This window comes from Doryrhamphus excisus, chromosome 3 (genome assembly GCF_030265055.1).
Source record: "Doryrhamphus excisus isolate RoL2022-K1 chromosome 3, RoL_Dexc_1.0, whole genome shotgun sequence".
Taxonomy (NCBI): domain Eukaryota; kingdom Metazoa; phylum Chordata; class Actinopteri; order Syngnathiformes; family Syngnathidae; genus Doryrhamphus; species Doryrhamphus excisus.
The window spans coordinates 8,437,099-8,461,419 of record NC_080468.1 but is presented as its reverse complement, the minus strand read 5'-3'; the positions used below and the strand labels follow the sequence as shown (position 1 = coordinate 8,461,419).

The 24,321-nt window shown below is 40.0% G+C and overlaps 3 protein-coding genes across 3 annotated transcripts in view; all 3 read right to left on the bottom strand.

Annotated features, from left to right (window-relative positions):
• Positions 1-7,495, bottom strand: part of LOC131126485 (receptor-type tyrosine-protein phosphatase S-like) — a 90,428-nt gene extending 82,933 nt beyond the window's left edge. Inside the window, exon 1 of the mRNA XM_058069090.1 lies at positions 7,198-7,495. The gene's annotated coding sequence lies outside the window, so the exon portion shown is untranslated. The remainder of the gene's footprint in view (positions 1-7,197) is intronic.
• A 4,350-nt stretch (positions 7,496-11,845) lies between these two features.
• Positions 11,846-14,555, bottom strand: fem1a (fem-1 homolog a). The gene has a single exon (XM_058068822.1). The coding sequence runs from the start codon at positions 14,312-14,314 to the stop codon at positions 12,461-12,463; it is 1,854 nt and encodes a 617-aa protein (XP_057924805.1). The 5' UTR covers positions 14,315-14,555; the 3' UTR covers positions 11,846-12,460.
• Positions 14,556-16,348: 1,793 nt separating this feature from the next.
• Positions 16,349-21,237, bottom strand: LOC131125746 (C2 calcium-dependent domain-containing protein 4C-like). The gene is made up of 3 exons (XM_058067583.1): positions 20,960-21,237; positions 19,101-19,867; positions 16,349-17,318 (listed from the first exon to the last, which is right to left on the bottom strand). The coding sequence occupies exons 2-3, from the start codon at positions 19,836-19,838 to the stop codon at positions 16,767-16,769; spliced, it is 1,290 nt and encodes a 429-aa protein (XP_057923566.1). The 5' UTR covers positions 19,839-19,867; positions 20,960-21,237; the 3' UTR covers positions 16,349-16,766.
• Between the last annotated feature and the right edge of the window lie 3,084 nt (positions 21,238-24,321).

The following is a 24,321-nucleotide window of genomic DNA, read 5'->3' as shown; positions in this document are numbered from 1 at the left end:
AATGTCTCCACTTTACTCCATCAAGGTTTTTCTTTAAAAAATATATTCATTTATATATTTATTCATGCTGTTATGTGGTTGTATACAGCCTATTATTATTATTATTAAATTTTACAAAGTTTTGGGCCTAAATTAAGCATTTTCATGCATAAAAATGGCTAAATTAACTAAAATACTTATAATGCCTTCAAAAGACACATTTAAAACATGAACAAACACGAGTCTAGCTTTTATATGCTAATACTGTATGATACAAGTGTAAAAGTGACTATAGGGTGTTATTTCATGTCTAGGGGGCTCTAATAAAGAATAAAAAAAACAGGTTTTCCATGCTCATATTTGATTTATAAATAAAATTTTTACTTATCAGAGTCAGGTCTGGAACCAATTAACAAGGAACTTTGTATTGGTTTAAGTTAAGATGGAGCAGAGCTATAGAATGGATAGAATAGAACGGATCCAAACGCACTACTGATGGATGGCTTTCATTCTGGCCAGGCAGAAAATGCTGGGGAAAAAAACCTGCTTAAATGCTGCACACGCAGCTTGGCCATGATGTTTTGTCACTAAGTAGCCATTGCATGACTTTCTGATGAGATTTTTGATTTTTTTTTTCTTGAGGAACGATCAAGTGGTGAATCGAATCGAAAAGTGGAGTAATGGGCTAGAAAAAATGCATTTGTCCTCAGTCTTGCTCAGATCGGATGGGAGCGCGTCCCCCTAAGTGAAATGCAGACTTCTGCTCGGATGCGTTCCACCGACGACTGCCCGTTATTTTCAGCATGTTCAAATAAATTCTTCTTCCAGCTTGTCATCCCTCAGAAGCAAGGGGAGACAGAAAAATCAGGAAATGCCACAAATAAACAGTGAGTCACATCAATTAAGTCCGCCACAGGAACGTGTGCATTAAGGCCACAAAAGGCTAAATCAGGGGTCTCAAACGTGGGCCAGATGTGGCCCGCAGGACACTAGTTTGAGGCCCCCGCCTTGATATGAAAGTTTAATGTTTAATGATATGGATGCTGTATGGTATCATGTACCCAGAAAAAAAATATTACATTTGATTAATGTTCATGTTAAAGGTTAAATAACTGTTAATAGTTATCCTCCCTATCCGTGTGGAAGTGGTAAGTTTTTGGCTATTTAAGTTTAAAGGAAATAACTTGGATGCTACCGTTTAGGTCGCTAGCTCTCTAGTTTGCGAGTTAGCATGTGTCTCAAGACCCTGCAGTTGCGCAATATGTTGTAAATAAAAAGAGTATAAATGTGACTATAGTCGTGTTTTGTCATGTCTACAGGGCTCTAATAATGCTTTGTTTATTTTAATCTGAAAAAAATAATTTGTCTACCCACCAACTATATGTGGTTTCTTAATTTTTAATTATTTGCCGTTTTATTATTATTATATTTATTTATTGCTGGTTGATTGATTTTTTTTTTATTCTTGATGTTATTTTGTGTAGAAAAATAAAAATTAAGATATTTGAGAACAGTGGAATGTTTTATTGGAGCTTTTCTTGTAGAAAATCGGAACCAAAGCAAAGTTTATTCATTTTTCTGTTTTTAATAAATGCATTTTTTTTTTTTTTTTGGAAAACCTGATGCGGCCCAGCCTTGCCCAGATCCTAGCTCCAGTGGCCCCCAGGTAAATTGAGTTTGAGACCCCTGTGCTAAATCCATTTTTTTCACAATATCGAGTGATGCATGTACTAACTCTTTTCAATTGGAGGCCCGAGTGCCAACTGCGGCCCACAGATGATACCAGACTGGCCAGAAAAAATTGCAGCATCTTTTTGTAGTCTTTAAATCAGAGAGACCACACTTCCTTCATGACTATATTGGTTTCTCTGTTTAATAGACAATCTATGGTCATGAGCAGGACAATCAATCACTCATCCACACTTTTTACCAAGCATGAGCCTTAGTAAAGAGCCCTCCGTATAAACATGCATACATTACGGATAATGCATTTTTGCCGGATACATCTCATCACTATCCGTATTCATGTTTAAGGAAAATGCTCATTATGTATTCACACTTCATACTCGGTGATTGGGCAGTCGGACACAGCGGCCGCCTCTCCCTGGACCGACTCTGCCAGCAGTGCCTCATTAATGTACATACACACTGCAATGAGTTGAAAAAAGCTATAGCCTCCCCTTTGTTAGGTTTTCTTCAGCTTGCCTCTATTTTGACACAAAATAACTCAATTGGGGTAGCATGACCGCATTTTCTCTTTGAAATGTGTTTTTGTCTTATTCCATGAAGTCATTATAAAACAGTTGTGCTACCAACAACATAAGAATTTTGTTAACTTAGCAGGACACAGACAGTGGTAACGGTAACCTGCATTGACTGACCACAAAATTAGGTGCACTTGCACAGTAGCACAAAAGCAGCATCAAGCATTCTGCATATATGGCTGACATAAGCTTGCTAAAATATTACATCCCTCTCAATATGTTGCAGTATGCACCTTGCAATCTTAAACTTGTTTCATAATGTACATGATGCATTCACAAGACAGCGGGCACGATCATGCATCAGTCATTGACAGTGTTTTTTTGTCTGATTGCTTCGGCTGGTGATATACAGTCACTTGGAAAACTGCTTATAGTATTGGATGTGGTGTTTTTGTCATGAATCATCAATCATCATAAATCATCAACTTCACAGCTCATTAAAAAGAAAGAATAAAGTCACAGTACATATATAGCTGAATAATAAACAATACATATAGCAAATTCTGATCAATCCATGTCAATTTCAGACTAAAAATAACAGATCTAAGCCACTCCATTGTCTGCTTAAACCACACCCACTTTTGGTTTATGCCCCGCCCACTCTTGAGTACAGATACGGATAGAAATAATTTAGATGGTTGAAGAAATACATACACAGATAATGGTGTACTTGCTCGTCCCTATTTTTTTTTTTTACCAACAAGTGATCTTCCTCATACATAAACAATCTTTGACTGTTGGCATTGCTAGGTTGCAACCACATCACCAAGTGGCAGTTTGCCTCACTTCCTGTGTTCAGATGGTATGCTGGAGCCTATCCCAGCTGACTTTGGGCAAGAGGCAGGGTACACCCTGGACTGGTCGTCATCCAATCACACCTCAATTCCTTGTGGCGCCTCAGTTTAACAGCACAATGTGACTCAATGCTCAATGTTAAAGCCAACACAGTAAAATGTGACCATGAAGCTTGGCGGGTGCAGCAGGTGCTCGTGAGGTAAAAGTGTCCTTGAGCAAGACACAAAACACTGAGCAGCTCCCTGTAGAATAATGAAGGCCACCTCCATCAATGCCTGCTCCGGTCGGCCCTCAGAATTGAGTGGGAAATTGTACAAAGGTTTAAGAGTATATAAAGCCCTGCAAGCATGCACATCAAGGAGTAACACGCACTATATTTCTGCAACAATCATTTCACCATGGTTAGAAGATTGGGGGATATTATATTGAGAATAATCATTTTTTTACATGTATGTATATTATTAGTTGTCTAATGGGTCACTTTCTCTGCTTCCACAAAGTCCAAGCTATTTATTTAGGGGGTCGTTGTCGTTGTGTAGAGTCGGCCCCGGTTGGCATCATACTTTCAGCTGATTCAGGTTCATTTTGAAGCTCCACTTAGAACCCCCTTAAGATCCAACAGTGCAAAATGTAAATTCTTGCAATTTTTACCAGGAGGGTATATAATTGGTGAGTGATTGTGTCCCAATTGGAGGCAGGAAGGCTAAGCCTATCCCAGCTAACTTAAGGTGAAAGGACTGGTCAATCAATTAATCATTAATTGTGAAGATGACATTGAGCCGAAACCAAACCCCAGCCAGCTGTAAGTGTCATCTAGTATGTGAACTACTACACAAGCACAATGTGTAACATACAGAGACACGCAGCCCAGAGCCAGTTCCTCATTTTAAGAGATGAAATGGCCCTCGGTGAGCTAATGCTGGCGTTTCAACCATTGGACGTCAAAAGACTAGACTTCAAAGCGGATGATGCCAGGTCTTTGTACAAGTTCTGATGAGGCATTTTGTCTTGTGCGCTGTCAGCCATCTTGTCAGTCAAGCCTAATGACTCCTGTCACTCAGGGATGTAAGTGTCAAACCCAGTCAATGGCTGCACCCAGTCGTCGTCCCATGATTGAATAATAACCACAGTAGACTACAAATGTAGCCATTTTTGCACAGAAATAACACTAAAGTTCAGCCAAAAGGTGGCAAAATCTACAGCCACTACATACTGCATGGACATAACATCCTTTTCTTTGTTTTGCGTAAGAGAAAAGATGGCGGAGGAGGAGAATGAAGATGTCTTCATATGTGTCAGCTGTGATGAAAGGAAGGGCGAATGACTGAAGACAAGAGGTGGACAGGAGAGGAGGAGATAAGAGGTTGTGAAAGAGTGTGCATAATTCATCCCATGCTGACACATCACAACCTGTGATTCATCTGGAGAAGGGCATCAAGTCAAGTCACCGTCTCCGCATCTCTCAGCCTTCACTCTTGTGCGCACGTGTGTCTGAACACACACACACGCAACCATCATGGCAAACGGCCACCTGGATTTAAAAATGGATGCTCGTGTGTCTGGAGGCCAGGAAAAAAAAAATCTTTGGTTGCAATATTAAACACCTACGTAAGCTACCTACGTAAGCTAGGTGACAAGATGTGGTGTTTATTATTGTAGTTGTAGTTTGCAGTGCTATTAATAATTATATTTTGATTATAATGACTTCAATCTTTCTTTACTTTGTCTTTCTTAATTGATTTCAGACATGCATACAATGTTACATTAATGTGCATCACATATACACATATACAATATACACTTCATTGCTACACATGTCTGAAAGGGAGCAGGAAGAAGCAAAGCTTATTAAATCATAATATTACAAATTATTTTAATATGTATTTATTTATTATTATTCATTATTATAATTTTGTTTGTGATGTGATATTTTAACTTTTTCCCTCCAAACTAATTTTGCAAAAATTACAACTTTATTCTTTAATATTTAACAAAATTAAGTATTGTTTTCTCCATTTCTGTTTTTTTGATTTTCCAACCACATTATAGAACTTATTTTACTTTTGTTTTCCTTGAAAAATGTTTCTTGTGATTATGATTTTATTTTCTCCTAATATTTTAACCTTGGAACAATATAACCTTTTCAGCAACCATTTTTTTAATTACAACTTTATTCAATGCTTCGTTTTTGTTTGAAATATTTATCTTAATATTTTGACTTTATTTTTGTAAAACTACTGCCAATTTTCCTTCATTTTTATGTTCTTGTTAAATTATATGTTTAGAATGGCCCGCATGCCAGGCTTTGGACACCCCTGCTTTAGAGTGTTGAGTCAAATCACCACAAAATCTTGTACATGTCTGTAGAATTTGAGCAATGTTGGTTGAAAAACATGGCTCCCATTTTGCCACAATATTATTAATAATCTGCACCATAACAGGGTTCATTGTGAATGCCATCTGCATTGTTTTGAGGGAAGGACGAGCAGAGCACACATAAGCACACACTTTCAAATATCCCGTGAAGGTCAATTAACATCGAGCCTTTGACACCAACCGGTTTCCTGTCTTCGTGCCGTACAGGTGACTATGCTCTTAGCATCAATGTTTTCATTCCTTTCAGGCAGAGGTTATGACAAAACGCCAGATTGGGCACGATACAGTATGTAAGACACAAGACACAGGAGAAGCAAGCAATGCTATCCAGTGAGAATGTGGGTAATAAGACTTCAATGAGGGCCTTTTCACGTGAAACCAAAGCGGCTCCGCTGGGAGTGCGTGTCATTTGGCATATTCAAGACTGGATGGATCTTAAAGTGGTGTATGCTTGAGAGAGGCGGGAAAACCACTAAGGCCCACAGTTGAACCCTGTGAAATGCTATTTGAAGGAATACACGCCATGAGTGATTTCATAGCGCTCCTGACACAATATCTGTGAGACCCAGCATCTCTGAGCTCTTGGAGGAGGCATTTCCCGACTAAAGAAGTCCTTTTGTTTCCACATAATAGACCAGGGGTGCCCAAACTTTTCCACCAAGGGCTGCATAATGGTAACATTTAAACAGAAGAATTGAACATGAACTGCTGAAATATAAAACATGGGTAGAGGATCCTACTCCTTTTCAAAAGGTGCTGAATTGTGATGTTAAATAAATGCAAATATCCACATCTCAGTCTCTCTTATTAGAAGGCAGTTGTTAGAGGAGCTGGAGTGAGGAAGGAAAAACAACCTAAAGAAAATAATTCATGTGTAAAAAATGACAGATTAAAATAATTAGATGTGGAAATGGTCTGGAACAATAACCAGCAAACACACAATGCCTGGGGTAAACTGTCCCATCTGTATGTCGGAAAAGACTCCCTTGGGTTCACCAGGATAGCACGATTCAGTCTGCTGTACACATAAAGCAGAACCACAAAAAAAAAACAAAAAACACAATAGGCACACTAAAGTTGCATAAAAAAGAAGTGAGGTAAAATATTTACTGGATATAGAAATCATGAAGTGACACTCAGCAGCTTGCATGTGTGTGTGTGTGTGTGTGTGTTGGCTGAAAACACAAGTGTGTGTAATTATAGACGTACAGGAGTTCCGTGGACACGACACCGGTATTATACACGCAGGTGGTCTTATTTTAAGCACACCCTGACAGCAGCAGATGCAGCAGCTAGTCTATTGTCTAGAAAACAGTCTGCTTAAATAAGTCCATCCACTTTGCCACCTGGTGCCAAACACACACACACACACACACACACCACACATATTAATCACTTCATTATGAGCACAATAGCACAAATGGATTAATAATAGACATGCCTCTTGAAAAGTGTTGCCATTAAAATAACTTAAATTCCACATTCTTAAATGTATATAAATATACTGTTTTTAATATGTAAATGATGTAAGAATGGTCATAAAAGGAGGTTGTCTTGCACAAATGAACAAAGGATGCTCCTGTGTGCACCGTCCCTCGTGCAGCCCAGCCAACAATAAGCACAGTGGGGAGAATGGGGGTGGGATGGAGAGGGACGAGCTCCACAGTGCCATCCAGTCTCACCCAGACTGGGAAGACCACCATGCATACAGTGCATAACATCATCCTCCGCTGGTAACACTGCAAACCATGAATAAAGAAAGCATTTGGGTGGGGGCGCTCACCTTGGTAGGAAGTGTGCCGTCTTCTTCTTCTATGCCGTCTGCGAGATTCATGTGGGTGGATTTGCAGCTGGAAGCTTCCACGGCTGGAGTGTAATCCAGTGGCAGCAGAGCTCCACTCAAAAAGGAGGGTCTGCCTTAAAAAGGTGGATGCATGTCACGCCGTCCTGCGTGTCCTCCTCTTACGCTCCTGCTGTGCCTCACCGATGCCTTCTGTGGGCAGAGGGTGGCCGGTCGGGCGGCTTCGGATACTGAAGCTGGTTGATGTCATTGATAGCTGTCTTCTCCCTTAATGCCCTCCTCCTCGTCCTCCTCCTCCTCCCCCTCCCAACTGTCTTCTTCCTCTCACACACAGGAGCTCTTCCCCTCCCCCTTACGTATGACGTGATGCACGAGAGGTCTCCAATAGCAACCGTATCCCCCATCACACCCATTACCAGCTGGCTCCCCATCGCCTCCTCTATACTGGACTGACCCTGACTCTTTTTTTCCCACAAAAGAGGGAGAATTTCTCTGCACTTTTCTCTGGGCAAAACCTGCAGAAAAACATATCGGAGCACATGGTATGATATAGTGTAATATAGTGTGATAAGAACGCTCAATATCAGGAATTAGCAGGAAACAGGAAACAAATTAGAATATTACAAAAGGATATTTTTAAAAAGCAATGTAGACTTCTCAATATCATCATTTCTATGCACTCGATATAAATAGTTTCTTTTTGCATGAATTACGGCATAATTACGGCATGACATGGATGGCTGTGGCATTGCTCAGGTGTAACAAAAGCCCTCGTTGCTTTGATAGCGGGCGTTAGGTCATCTGCAATGCTGGGTCTGGTGTCCTTATCTTCCTCTTGACAATAACATATCAGGCCAGTTTGTTGACCAGTCAAGCACAGTAACACCGTGGTCACTGAACCACATTTCTGTACCTTTGGCAGTGTGAGCATGTGCCAAGACCTGCTGGAAAATTAAATCCATATCTCCACAGAGCATGAAGTCGTAGGTTTGACCGTGGACTTCAGAAAACAGTGAACCGACGCCAGTAAATGCCATGACAGTAGTAATCATCACTAACTGTGAAAACTTCACAGTGTAGATTCTGTGCCTCTCCACTCTTCTTCCAGACACTCGGACCATGATTTCCAAATGAAATGATGACTTTGGAGCACTCAGCAACAGTCCGGTTCTTTTTCTCCACAGCACAGTTGCAATGCTTCTAATGTTCTCTGCTTCAGGCGTGACTTAAGAAATGTGACATTTGTAGGTATTGCTTGACAATCCTTTCAAGGTTGCAATTATTTATCCTTTTGGTGCACTTTAACCCGCCACTTAACTTTTGATGCTTGGATACAACACTTTGAACAACCAGATTCTGCTGCAATGACCTTTTGTAGCTTACTCTCCTTGCGGAGGGTTCCAATGAATTCTGGACATCTGTCAAATCAGCAGTCTTCTCTGTGATTTTGTAGCCTACTGACCCAGACTGAGAAACAATGTATATATAAAGTATTGTTTTGTATATAAAAGTACACCAATGACTGAGCCTGCAGGGGGGTGTTAAGCCCCAAACCAAAAGTATTTTTTATAGTATCATATTGATAGTTTAAAATGCACTGAAAATATGTTTTGTTGAATGAATATCATTTTATTGTTGTAAGTGGTTGCACGAAAATATTCTATTTGAAACTAGATACTTTTATTATGTTGACTGAACTCATAATTTTTAAGCATAGTCAAAAATTATATTATGTAACTGCTCAATTAGTAGGTTTTACAAACATTTTAATTAATTCAAACCCATGTTAAATGTACTTAAATACACTAAGTATGCTTTTTAAAATGTTTTGTGCACTTTCAAATCAATTAAATTCTCTAAATACCATCCATTTTTATTAAGTTGATTAGAATTGAAAATTTTCAGCTAATATACATCATATAGAAGCACAAAATGTGTATGCATAAAACAATTCCAAAGGCATCTTTGGTAACGACCATGCATTCAAAAAAGGTAACCATGAATATTAATTTATCATTTATATGCATTTCCAATTTCAGCATGTAAAATTAGAATTGTAAAACTATAAAAATGATTTTTGCACAAACTATTTTGGATTTTGCCATTGTTGTTACAGTCATTACATAAAAGACACACTACTATGTTGGGCTGTGTATGATGTTTTACCACATCATTTAGGAAATCATTACTTCTAATTTAACCAAGCAGCTGCTGTTTAGAAAATACTGATTTCAAAAATAATACATTTGGAAGAGCTGTTGTAGCACCATATAATTTTATTAGTTTTTAATTAAACACAAACGCATTAATTGTTAATGGTTTAGCCTAAAATATAATTTCGGGGTGACAAAAAAAGCTATCTCTGCTTATTTGAGGGTGAGGGTTGAATATAGGTCACCAGAAAAAAAGCTACAGACAAGTTGTGACAATCAGTATTAAAGGCTTTGTACATCACAGTCACGTCTAAATACAGACAAAAATCATACTCTAGTACAAGTGATTGTTCTGTTTAAAAAAACACGTCATCTTGCTTTGAGTGAGGAAAAATATTAACTGAGCCAATTGTAATGTGATATACTGTATGATGAGCCTATTGTTTGGAATAAGGCATGGCTAAGTATAATGCTTTGATGAGTGCGACATCTAGTGGACAAATGTTATACCTACATTTCACTGACACTTAAATTACAATGTTTCATAGAAGGGGTGTAATTAATATTTTAACACTGTCTAAATGTCATGATGAGCACAACCACCTGGTATTCACTCCAGGGAGTGTCAGAGGTCATGTGTTTTAACAAAAGCGTGTACACCATCTGGTGCCAACAGGACACACGGACTATTTACCTGAACAACCACGATGGCAATTTATTAAAAAAAAAGATTAACACGCTTTTTAACTTTCTGGACCAAATGAGTTGACAGTGTTGTTCATCCTTAGTCAGTAATAGGCATCTACGTCACCAGTCAACCCGTGACCTGCCTGAGTGACAAGTGTGACACTATTCCCATTTTCAGAGTTGATTCGAGGGCAAAAGATCCCTAAAATTAGAAGAGCAAACACCCCGTCTCTCCAGCTACCCTGCAGCAGTGAAACTCTTTCCACTCTATTTATACTGTGAGCACACGACTTACAAAGATCATGTTTCTGTTATTCTTTATTTCTGTATGCCCACAGTTTAAGTGAGCAGGCTGAAGCTTTTTGGTAAAGCTATGACACGCACTTGAAATGAGTTTCTAATGTTCTGATAAGCCAAACATTTTGGCCATATGATGTTGTCCTACGGATAAGTGGTTAGTGCACAGGCCACACAGCTAGGAGACCCGAGTTCAATTCCACCATCTGCCATCTCTGTGCGGAGTTTGCATGCGTGGGTTTTCTCCGGGTACTCCTGTTTCCTACCACATTTCCAAAAACCTGCATGTTAGGTTAATTGGCGACTCATGTGAGTGTGAAAGGTTGTTTGTCTATTTGTGCCCTGTGATTGGCTGGCGACCAGTCCAGGGTGTACCCCGCTTATCACCCGAAAACAGCTGGGATAGGCTTCAGCACGCCCGCAACCCTCATGAGTTTAAGCGGTAGAAAATGAATGAATGAATGTTGTGCGACGAGCACAACCATTTTCCTGCTGCCACACACACACACACAAAATGAAAAAAAAACAGCTGAAACAAACCAGCAGAGAAAGTGGAAGACAATGACACTTCAAAGCCTGAATGTAAGTTGTCCATTTCAAGCATCTGTATTTAATGTGGTGGTGCTTACAACATAAACACATAGCAAATATTCAACACCACACAAAAGAGAAACTATCTAAAGTAAGACTAAGATGCGAGTGGCCACGAAGCCATCAATTCCAAAAGTGGATTTTGAGAAGAAGTTGTAAAATGTCTTCGTGTTTTTGGATGGCCACATGTATGATTTGGACGTTAAGGCATTTCAGAGAAACATTTGGAATCAGAAGATGTAAATTAATTGTCTACAAAGCATCTCCGATGTCAAAGAAGCAAATGAGAAGTAACATTAAGTCCAATTTGTTCACAGTGATACTTTGCTTCAGTAACTTGACAGCCTGATATCAGTGTAAAAATTTAAATGTAGTCTCTCAAAATAACCTGAGGAATCCCCTGTCTCAAAAGTAACTTTGAAGCTTTGGGTCTATATCAAAGTTAGAATAGTGGCTTCTCATCACAAAGGAAACAAAAAGTCCTTTTGTTGATATTTGGCACAGTACCCTTAACCAATTCCCAAGCAGACAAAACATGTCAACCAACCAGCAACAAGAAATACAAGCAAGCAGGGCTGGTTGGGTTTGTTGAATCATCCATGGTGAATGCTTTGGACAAGCAATCACATCAAATTGTGTTTTTCATGCATCATATATGACCTGATGTTGTTGGTTACTACATACAACTAAATACAAGCATACTGTAACTTTTGGAAGGTGTTGATTCTAAATGCTGAACTATGGTGGGATCAAAGTACAGTCAAACCTCAGTTTTCGAATGCCCCCGTTTTCTGCTAATATTTTTCCTTGGTGGTTCTTGGTTCATAGTCTCAATTATCGTACAATATTACATGTAGAATAGAAAATAATAGTCCTTTAACAAACTGTTGTATTTTTACGTATTGGTATGTTCAATCTTGTGGTTTTAATAAAGATTGCTTGCTTATTTAAACCACCTTGGATCACAGACCCAACATCAAATTTCGCAGTAATTACACAATACTAAGATATCCAGTAAGGCACACTCATTTGGAAGAATAAAATGAGTTGTTACACAAATCCGTTGGACATCCTGGCAAAAAAATATTCAAGGAAGCTGATATTGTGAAAGTGCGCAAGGTGTAATTGAAACTGATATCACCAACGAACAAAGATGTCGAGAAGCGGTTGTTGGTGTGCATTCCATCCATTCTCTCCCATCTCCTTCACCAGCTACAATCCTTGATGTTAAATGTTCATTTATCCACTACATTCATCATAATTTAAATTTTAATAGTTTTCTGAATGCAGAATTTTAATTATTCTTTTTTATGGTTAATATTTTGGTATGTGTAAAAGATTTACATTATTTCCTAAGGAAAAAATGACATTTTTTTTGCTGGACCTTTTGGAACGAAATAACGAAAACCGAGGTACCACTGTCATGGTTCCACGAGTGAAGCAAGCAGAGCTTAAAAGACAAAGCGACGTACGAGGTCAAGAGAAAGAGTAATATAGTCAGGGGTCAGTGATGGAGGTCAGTGCAGCTCAATGAAAGCTTCCATCTCCTCAGAGACGAGTCCCCTGTAAGGAAGCCTGTTCTTTTCGACTGCACGAGCTGCCAGGCACTGAAGAGTGATGTAGTTGAGAGGGAAGAGAGCCGGGTGTCCAATATTGTGCTCATCTAACAGCTCATAGGCCGTCTTCCTCTGTGCATTGGTGGCGTCAAAGTGAGCCCCGGCTTTCATGAGAAGCGCCATGATCTCTGGGCAGCCATTGCAGGCAGCGATGTGCAGTGGAGTGTTGTTCTCACAGTCCCTTGAGTCGACATCAGCGCCGCACTCCAGGAGCACTGATGCCACCACCTGAGAGGGGAAGCGGCCGACGGGGTAGCGTCCCACGGACGTGGTCTCCTTATCCACAGCCATGTGAAGCGGCGAGAAGCCGGAACGGCCGCGAGGATTCAGCTTCAATAGGCGGTAGACCGTGTGTTTCTTTTGGTGCTCCTGCTCGGGGTTGCACTCCAGCTTCTCCAGTAGAAAGATGAGGTGGAGGATGATGGCGAGTGCCTTGGTGAACTGAGGAGCCTCCGGTGGGTTGTCCCTCTGCGCCACAGCTCGCTCTACCTCTCGCACGCTTTTACCCAACACTGTCATCAAATCGTGGAAGGTGATGCGTGTGGACAGGGTGCCTTTTGCACGGTCTTGTAGGACAAAGGAGAAGAGCTCTGCAAAGGACAGGAAACTTGAGGCGGTCATGGGGCTGAGTGGGTCCAGGTTGCTCTGCTGCATATCTAAAGCGTATTTCCACAGGCTGATGCATCTTTCAAAATTCCCAGAGTCAGCGTACACAGCTCCTCTGTAGCGGATGTAATACGAGGTGTCTGGGTGAGATGGACCCAGGATGCGCTCACGAACCAACAAGGCCTGCATCCTCATCTCATCAGGGTCTGTGATCAGAGCCTCCAGTTCCTCTGCACTGTTCACCTCCTGTGCACAGCCATAGGCAGGAATGGGGGGCCCAGGTGGGGGCTTGGTCAAGCAGCCAGCTTTATCCCCTGGCTGCCTCAACTCCATAGCACGTCTCCAGTACTTCATCGCTCCCAACAGATCCCTCTTCTTGTCTACAAAGGTGGCCCCAAGGAGTTCAAGGGCATCGATTCGCTCTTCTCTGGAAGTACGGGGCTGGTGGGCGAGATACTCCACAATGTTGGTGTGTCCTGTAACACTTGCAGCTAGGAGTGGTGTCATTCCATAACCATCTCTCTCCATGCGGGCGTTGCACTTGAGCAACATCTTCATGATGTCCAGGCTCCCAGACTCTGCACAGTCATGGAGGGCGGTGTTCCCTTTGACACTCTTGCGGTTGACATCAGCCCCACGGTCCAGTAGGAACTTAGCTATCTCCTTGTGGCCCTTGTAGCAAGAAATCATAAGGCAGGTGTGGCCGTGCCTGTTGGCCACCTCCATGTCAGCTCTATGCTCCACCAGGTAGCGGACGATTTCCAAGTGACCATCGAAGCAGGCAGCCCGGAGCGGAGTGGAGTTAGTTAGTGTTGCATTGTTCACAGAGGCGCCATGTTTTAAAAGCGTTTTAACCACTAGGAGGTGGCCGGCTGCCGAAGCCGCCCACAGCGGCGGGGCTCCTTCGATAGTCTCGCCATCAAAGTTCACCGAGCCCCCGAGTTCAACATTGGCCTTACAGTGTACAAGGAGATAGTCTACAACCTCTAAATGTCCATATCTCGATGCAACCAAGAGAGGGGTGCCTCCCTGTGTTTTCTCCTCGGCTAAAGCTTCAAGCTCTTGGGGAGTTTTGTTGCTCAGCAACTTCTGGATAAGTTTCAGCTTACCATCTCTGGCCGCATTGAACACCGCCGTCGTTATATCCATTGTTAAAGGCTCCGTTTTGCCTCACTTGACATCAACCCCATAACAACTTGTTTACCACCTAACAGGTAAAGGTGGCTTTAACAAGCTCGGACAAGCGACCTTAGTTCGGGTTTGTGTTCTAGCGCTCATCTTTCTTCCATTTTGAGGGTGCTGTCAAGATGGCGTTTGTGTTGCATGACAGGTCTGTGTTTACGATAGATACAAGGCATTATGGGGGATGGAGTTGTACTCTTTAGCTTTGGTAGGCTTTTTCGTCGCTTTTAAACTACATATCCCATACTGCAGTGGAATTAAATGACCTACCAGCTGATGGCTTCGTTTGGTATTTATTTACAGCGCACCCCAACGAATGACGTCATGCCTGCAGCTTTAACAGTTTACAAACGCTTTGAAGTGCTCACTATGACTGTCAACACACGAATGTGCCTTTAAAGTATTTTTTTTTTAATTCTTTATGTGTATGTATGTATTATGTGTTGGCCTAATTTATGTGACCTGAATTTTGCATATCTTTATATAAAATAAATAAATAAGACATTGCATGTGACTGCTTAGTCAGAATGAAGAACTGAAGGAAAAACAGAAATGAACGGGAAAGGCATGAGTGTCGAAAATAGTATTAGTAATAGTATTTAGACCAAAAAAGCAAGCTAGCATTATTGATTGGTAGTGCGAGTGCACATGTTAATACTTGCTATTATGCTAATGTTAGCATGATAGCACTAACACCGAACATGATAGCACTAAGTGTTTATATAAATTTCTACTCATGAAACCAAATGGCTAAAATGTTACTATGCTAATGTCAGCATGCAGAGCCTAGCATGATAGCGCTGAGTGTTAATGAAAATGCATGAACATGCTGCTGTGCTAATGTTGGAAGTTAGTGTAATGGATGCCAGCCAGTGCGGCTGTGCAAGTGTATGTTGGTAACCTCACTCACACCTTAAAGAGCTGCACTGTATTTCCGACTGACAGTTTGGGTTCTGGCCGAGCAGTCAGCGTGCTCAACTCCCAAAGAGCCTGCGTTCGAGCCTCTGTGCGAGCAGTGTGAAACAGTCGGGTTACATTAGCATGCTGGCACTTATGATAATATGATAGCACAAAGTGTTTCTACTTATAAAAACAACTTAAAATGTTACTATGCCAACGTTAGCCTAAACTACTGATAAAAATGGCAGAGTGGCATGATTTCTTGGTGGAATGGTTGGAATTGGTTGAGAAATGTGTGAATGGGGGAAGGTTGAAAAAATTCCCATTTATTTTCAATGGGAAAAATGTAGATTTTTTTTGAAAATGCTTTAATCGACCTTATTAAATTTTAATTGGAGACCCCTCTTATAAGCATTCTCAATATTACCCTTAAAGGGTTCATTGCTTTCTATTTATTTTTCTAAACAATGCTTTGTTTTCTAATCTTTCGATTATTATTTAAGTGAATGTATTGTCTCCCCTTTCAGCGTCATGAAGCCACTGATGTCATACATGTTCAAGAGATGGTCAGTAATCACTGAACAGTGTTTACTATTTTTGTCTTCATGGTTATCAACGTATAGTTCTATCCATTGACCAGTAGAGGGTGATCAGATACTTTCTTTTCTTTGTGCCATAGTCTGAAGAGTTGTGATTCATATTTTTATTGACCTCCCTTGGGTCATATTAATATTGAACACGAAATGGAACAATGCATCCATACTTAACCTGAACACACTTATCCTCCTTGTGTTTTGGGAGAGCAGACAAACAGCAATTTTACTTCGTTCTGCCCTTCATAACCGCTATAGCTGGAGCTCATCGGTAGGCACAATTCAATCAAAAATGTCTTGGCTGGAATTAAACGGGGAGTTTGAATACACAGAGACAATATTGTGTGCAAATAAGCAAGATTAAGCCCCACAAATGACTTCCAGTCTGGTGTCTCATTGGGAACCTCAGCTAAAAATATTTGAGGAAATCAAATAATGCCAGTCAGTGAAGCAAAGCTGCACTATACCGGCCGTAAAAAAACAGTCAGCCTTAGAACATAGAGCATTTTATTGACTGATTGAACAGCAGCAAGTCACTTAACAGCAGCTTCATTCAGGAGGAAATAAAATCCTGATTACAAAACCAAACTGTATATTTCAAATGCACACCAAGGCCAGACATAAACATTATGCATCACTGTAGGAATTCAAATCCCAGTTAAACAAGACTATCACAACGCACTGGAAAGGACACTTTCCAAAAATATACAAACAAGGTTTCACTAAATTGCAACCTTTACAAACAAAGTAATGGAGCCTTGGATAGTATTACTGTACTGTTTTTTGGTTTTGCTTTTTGTGTGCAAGATACAACTCCACCAGGATTCCTTCCACCAGTACCTATCAAATCTGAGGAGTGGGGTGACTGCAGGTCACTGAAGATGTGGGGCTGGTTGTTTTTCACCAAAGTCTTGTCAGGGATTTCCCTACACGCCAGCCAGCAGCTCACTGAGCATAACTTGTCGTTCCCCGAGAAGCACGTCTCTCTTCAGACTGGTTCCCTTGTTCACTACTTTAATCTTCATGGCCAGACTCTTGACTTGTGCCTGAGGCAGCGAATCAAAGAAAAAGTCCTCGTTGAACACGGGATTTCTGCTATTCTTGATAATAGTGCTTCTCTGTTTCTGCTTCTTGCCGGGTTTCAGATAGAGTGCCACACAACAGTTGATGCTCTTAAGGTCTGTCTTCCGATCAAAAATGGCCTCTGCTGTCAGCACGCGCACCCTCAGGCGTGCTGCCTCTGGATCGTAATGAGTGCTCAGCCTGAGCGTCCCCCCCTTGTGAAGGTTGATGACATGCTCGCGCTGTAAGGGGTCAGATGCTGCACCTCTCAATATGCTGCTTTTGCATCTACGGAGGGCAGGAGAGGTAGGGCATCGCATGCGGCGGCGTTGCATGTTGGGGCTGTTGTCGGCTGAGCTGCATTCATCAGTGGAGAGCGAGCTGTGGCGGGCCAAGGAGCGTTTGGCACGAGATACCTAGAAACAGACGAGGATTGGTAAATTGTGAATACGACAGAAAACGCCTGACCTGACTGATGCTACAGCACCCAGCCTGATCCCAAACACTTGGGATCCGGGAATTGACTTTATGTTTTATAGAAGTGATTTTAGCCTTTTTTTTATTTCGAATTACCTTGCCATGTCTAAAAAGTTGACTAGCAAATCTATGACGACTTGTGGTCAAACATGTAATTATTGTACCTTTTCAGTGTATAATACAGTGGAACCTCAGTTTTTGTATGCCCCCGTTTGTATAATACCACATGGCGGGGAGAATTTTGCAGCTTCACTGCTTGCTGATTGCTTATTGTCACAAGAAAAGTGTGCATGCTTTACCAAAATCTATGTATTTTGGGCCCAAAGTAAGCATTTTCAAGCATAACGTGACTAAATGAACTATATAAATGAAATAAGGCACTCAAAAAATGCATTCAAACACATTGTAGTATGTAGTATTCTTACACTGGTCACTACATGTTAGTTATGTTACATCATCCTGTCACATTGATGAGACAATGGCCTCCGCAGCAAGTCCCCAAAATAAAAAAAAAATAAACAAAGAACTCTCCCAGTGCTAGCATGTATGACTCTATATTATGTCTTATTTTCTATTACATTTTCTACATTATTGAGTAAGTGAGTGTAAAGGCAACTATAGGGATGTCAAGAGGTCTGACAAAAAAAAATGTATTTTGAAGTTTCCTTCCTTCTGTTTTTCAAGTACTGCGCCATACGATGGTAAGGTATTCAAGCGCACAGTGTATTTCTGAGTGTTTGAGGTCTCCGGGTTTTTTTTGTTTGGTTTGGTTTTTAGGACAGCTGCAAAAAAGTTGTGCCACACCTTTGAAAAAGACGAGCACAAACTATTGATAAACTATTATTAAAAAAAGACCAAAGTAGAAAGTTACAATAGGATTCTGTCAATAGGATACAATCCTGTTACAATAGGATTGCATTGTTAAATTCTTAGTTAACGCAGGTTGAAGGGGGAATGGTTTAAGGGAGACACATAACTGATGATGATGATTGCACTGCTGACAACAAGTTCACCATCCAAGAAATGTGTTTTGTGTTAATATTATTTTATATATACTGCATGCATTGCATACATTTTCCGGTTAGCATGCAATATGGCTCGTTTCTTGTGTTATTAATTCACTACGTCAATTCAACTGTGTTCTTAATGTATTTTCATCACAAAATGTCCTGTTAGAATCCTTAGCTTGCTAACAAAATGTCAACTGGAACCGTTTTTACATGCATATGCGTTTACACGCATAAAACAATGAAAAAATGAAGAAAGAAAGGGATAAATGAACATTTAAGGTTACTTTCATTGAAGATGTAGCTGTTCCCAAAGACAAAATGTGGCCGATACACAGCACCACAGGGACACCATCTCACTGTTTTGTCATGAGATATTTCAATAATTTTATATACTTTCTCTGTGTCTTTATCAAAATACTAGCACTTGCAACTTTCTTTGGCTCCATTTTGGGTTATTCAGGTGAGAAACACGATTGAATTCAAGAAATGACACATGCCAAAACAAAAAGATGGTGTCTGTTTGGTGTCTCGCTGCCATCTTGTGTCTTTGTGAACAGTCATGTCAAGAATCGCGTCTTCAGTGAATGGAAAAGTAAACTTAAATGTTGAATGTGGGGATATATATATTCCTTTTGAATTTGAAATTCATATAAACGTTTTTTGTGTTAGCATTTTTGTGTTTCATTTCTGACAGTACAAAAAAGTCCTTACCTTGGTCTTTGTCTCCTGTGTGATGAAGCGCAGGACAGACGCCGAGCGGGACAGCAGAGGAGAGTTAAAGGGTGACGATTCTGCTGAGGAACAGGTATCACTTTCTCCACCACTAAAGTAACGGTAAAGATTCGTATCCGCCGGGGCCAGATGAGTCCCCGCTTGGGAGCGCCTTTGGGAGTTTGGGGAGGTAAGAGGGCTACCTGGGTTGCTGTGGAACAGGCTCTCCTTGCGACGGGTATGGGGGGATTCCATCAGGGTGGAAAAGCCGTAGGAGGTCTGAGCCTTGGGGACATAAGGCAGAGACATTGCGGTCTGCGACTGGGGGTCTGCGTTGGTGTTTAAACCATCCGAAACTCCCGTGGTTGGCTCGTCTGCACTCTCTATCTGGATGATGTGACGGTTGGCTGACTTTTGGAGACTGCGTGTGTCCCCTGACATACGGGAAAAGAGGCGAGGACTGCATGGGTTTTTGCTGCTGCGAGCTCTGGGGCTCTGGATGCAGATGACATGGTCAGAGGAGGACGGTCGCAAGGCGGAGCAGTATTGAGGGTCGGGGGTTTCCGACTCTTCTGGTGGGCAGCAGATAAGTTTTGGGGGGATGAAGAAATCGGGAATTTTTTCCGGAGTGAGCACATTAGCGTACACAGAAACAGGAATGGCCTCAGTGGTCTGTGGGGACTGCAAGTGTGTCCCACTGCTCTCCATTGAGCTGCGGAGCTTCTCCAGTAGCCACATGTCCACTCTGATGCCTCAACCCACTTGTTCTGCATTAACACAAGAATCAATAAACAGACACAGCCGTCTGAACCATATCAATCCATCTGTCATTCTTTTCTTTATCTATCAATTCTATTTCTCTATTTTTCTGTCTCAAATTCATGAATAAATAAACAATCTACTCAGGTGTCTGACTCATTGGTATAGCTGATATATACTACATATAAATATCAAATAAATGAATATAATTTATATCTTCAAAGTACATAAAACAAATAAAAGGAACAAAACAAACTATAGTAAAAAACGATATTGCAAACTACCAAAAGAAGACCTGTCTATGCTTAATGCATTAATGATTATTGATGCATATACAACTTATTTGTATTTATTTATGCATGTAGTAATCTATTAAGATGTCTTTCTCATTGTTGCACCTGCTATATACAAATAAATGCATATAATGAATAACCTCAAAATATGTAACAAATATGAGCAATAGAATTAAAGTATAATAAAAAAATATTGCAAATTAGCAAAAAAAGAACGTCCACTACATGTATTTACTGTATTTATGAATGTATTTACGTTTAATCATTCAATTATGTATCTATTATTTAACACAGGAAGTGAAAAAACTATTAGTAATTGATAAGACAAGAATAAAGGGTAGAATGAGACGAGCTTTGCTTCTTCATACTCCTCTTCAGATGTGAATTGTTAAATTGTAATGTCCTCCACTGTAATTAAAAACAAACACAGCCTAAACAAATAAACCATTACATTACCACGATGCAATCAGTTACATGTATATGCAATTAAATAATATTGTATGGTATGATTGCATATATTTGTTAGTTTGAAAGACACCATTGTGGACTTCACATGCTTCCAAAGTAGCAATTGTAGATGTAATCAAAAGGTAAACAAATACCAAACAACACAGACTTAACTACCACACACTCAAGCATCTGACAAAGACGTCATGGAATGTGCAAAGATATAGACATTCGTCCTCTGCATTTAGACAGATTCTGCGCAAAATATGTTCAAATGAACTCTGTACGCATTGTTTTTACACAAACTGCAACAAGTGACTCCAAAAATGTCGCCTTGCACATGCCATCAGATGCACCTACTTGTTGAATTCGCTCCTTCAGAAGTACCCCACAGTTGGTCCTTCTGTTTGCCTTAAGGTTCTGTTCCAATCAGTTTGAGTACAGAAGTGGTCCAGTGGTCCACGTCTCCAGCGTGGGGGGAAAAGGCAGTTCCGAGAGGAGCGGTCGCTTTATAAGAACAGCTCCGTGATTCCCTGAGCCAATGGGGGCGTAGTGCAATCTTCTGATATTTACAATGAAACTATTCCCATTGCGCGCTTAATTCAAAAGCAACTTTAAAATGCAAATTATCTCAGGACACGAACGGTATTTCAGTGTTGTTGTCAGGCAGTGCAACGCTCCATGCTCCTTAATTGGACTTCCTGATTATGATGATGATGATGAGAATGATCAGTGAAATTATGTTGCTTACACCCTTTTTGTGTTCCCATGAAGCATTTATCATGGAAAAGAAAACCTTTATAGCAATAACAGGACTTTCATCAGGTGAAATACGGGGGAGAAATGTAAAAAGTAATTCCTTGCCACATCATGGTTCTAATTTTCTGGCTTCACACTATCATGTTTTTTTCCAAATACATCACTCAAATCATAAATCATGCCTATTATTAGTCAAGTGCATATTTAAGAAAATTTTATGTATTTTCTTGCCTAAACTAAGCATAGTCAAGTACAAAATAATATGGTATGCTTTAATTTATTTCGAACATGCACTTAATTCACAACTCCACCTCTGAAAAGAAGTAGGAAGAAGCACAGCTTAATTCTACCCCCTGTCCATGGCTAATACATTTATTCACTTCCTATATTCAACATGAGGGTCGCAGGGTTATGCTGGAGCCTATCCCAGCTGTCTTCAGGCGAGGGGTACAACCTGGCACATATAGACAAAACAACAATTCACACCTATGCACAATAGGTGTCGCCGATTTACATTACATGCATGTTTTTGGAATGTGGGAGGAAACCGGAAAAATGGAGAAAACCCATGCACGCAGAGGGAGAACATGCAAACTGCACACAAAGATAACCAAGCAGAGACTCGAGCCCTGGTCCTCCTGATCTCCGGACTATGTGGAAGAAATAAATAGTGTATTTTGATTATTTGATATTTTATATTATTTATAATTTTCACTAGTGTGCCAGAGACGGAAGGCTTTGAGGGTCAAAACGTGTCAAGTGTTCCAATGTAGAAGTTGAAGTTATAACAATTTAGTGAGGCCATGAAATAACACGGATTAACACTCATCAGTAACATGACCACTTGAGTCAGCTGAGTCAATAGTGAATAATGGAAATTGTTCCAAAATGTTGGAATGGATTAGCTACAGTATGCCTTGTGTCTATCCATTGTAGTTGAGTTTGTGATGATGTTGAAAGCCAGAGAACGTGTCCAACACGCTGAGCATTTTTGCCAGGTGTAAAACATGGAGGTGGATCTGTCATCGTATTAGTAGCAATCTCGTAGGAGTCAACTGGACCGTTTGGTATTCTGCTGGGTTTCAAGGATGATATACTGATCTTAGATAAGTGGATAAACAAAGACAACCCTTTAATTTCTTATGTGAGAGGCAACAATATGTAGCTTCATCTTTACAAGAAGATCTACAATGTACATTTTTCTTTAATACATAAAGCGTATTTACTTTTCATAATAAAAAGGCAACAATAAAATGCTCTACAACCTAACTTGATTATAATCTAAATGTAGTTTTTGAAGACAAACATTCAATAGAAACTCAAATGTCTTATTGTTTGTGCAAAGACTGGAAGGAAAAGTAGGTTTATGTAAATTCAAAAGCGCTTTCAACCATGTTTTTTGCACCGAAAATAGAGTCCATTAGAGATTAGTGAAGCCTCATTAGATTGTGGGATGATTCACCAAGTGGGCTCTCAATGCATTTAGACAATGGAATAATTACTTCTTTCAAAACACATTTGAACTTCAGGATATATGCATTTGATGTTTTATTATATAGCTACAAAATTCAATAGACTTTGTAAGTCAAGTACAGTGCTTATTTTTCCAAGGACAGAGTAGGCAATCATACATAAAGCCATGAACTATGGTATGCTTTTTTGTCTTCATTTCAGAGTGGTTAGGGTTAAGATGTATTGATTTTATAAATTCCATCATTGAGAAAGATATAAAGAAAATTCAAAAATTGAAATTGAAATGTTTCATGTTACAATTCACAATTCCACATGAAAAGGAGTAGGAAGAAGCAAGTCTCATTTAAACCTACTCCCTCTTTTCACATCAATTGCTAAGACATCCCTTCCTATATTCGTCATGTACTATTTACATTCTTCCATTGAATAAAAGCAGTTGTTTGTGAACAAACTTGTCCAATCCAAATGTTTGTGGTCTGGATAGTTAAAGGTTTCCACTTCCTGGGCTTTCATGTCCTTCTGTCTTTCATGTTATACTGTGAGTGTCATTTAATGTAGTACATGGTTTCCTAATTCCTGTTTCAGCTGTGTTGTTTTGAAATCCCTATTGGTGAACTTAATGGTACAGTTGAATGCAAGTATCGTTTTTTCTTTAAACCTCAATTTCATCTGGTTCTCCTCTGTTGAGGACTAGCCTGGCTTTTGTCCTGGGTGTAATTCAGAGTCCAGTGAGGATCACATCGGTCATTCATGCATTTTGATCCATCTCATCAATTGTATTTTTCATTTGCTCAATTATATTTTATTTTTTCCTCTTCCTTCAGAGTGGTGAGCAAGGCATCATTATCATCCAATAGTACTTCTATGTCATCCTGTAGTACCTTGATATCATTGCGTAGTGAGTAGTTTTCCTCCATAGGGGTTTTTAACCTCCTTAATGGCAACATGCAAGGCAGTACTATCATGTTGTAGTACCCCCATGTCATCTTTCACTACCTTGGTATCCTTGGACGGTGCTCTATTTTCTTCCTTAAAGTTTATGACTTCATCACCGATCTCTGAGAATCTCTTGTTGAAGCTGTTATTCTGTGAATGTACGTTTCCAATCTGTTAGTGGGTCTCTCTGACAGATAAGGCTTATTATTAGTCAAAAAACATGCATATTAAACCAAATTGTACATATTTTTCCATCTAAAGTAAGCATTAAATAGCTAATTTAACTTAAATAAAAATATTAGGTATTCAGAAGACACATTCAAAAGTGCTTTGAATGCCATGTAGTATTCAGCACTGGTCACTAGGTGTCAGTAAAAGTCACTGTAGTGTTTGGTGAGACACATACATAAGCTTGCAGACTTGCACACCCAGCAAACTTGATCAACTGAACAACAGGCTTTTATTGGGGGTTTGAATAATCACAGATGCATTGATGCATTGATGATTCAATGCATTCAGTTTTTTGTAATTAATCATCAAAATAATGACTGTTC

Excerpts from the sequence above, each read along its gene's own strand:
- fem1a (XM_058068822.1), bottom strand. The coding sequence starts at position 14,314 with ATGGATATAACGACGGCGGTGTTCAATGCGGCCAGAGATGGTAAGCTG.
- LOC131125746 (XM_058067583.1), bottom strand. The coding sequence starts at position 19,838 with ATGTGGCTACTGGAGAAGCTCCGCAGCTCAATGGAGAGCAGTGGGACA. Across the intron at positions 17,319-19,100 it reads CACAGGAGACAAAGACCAAG|GTATCTCGTGCCAAACGCTC; the intron begins GTAAGGACTTTT and ends GTCTGTTTCTAG.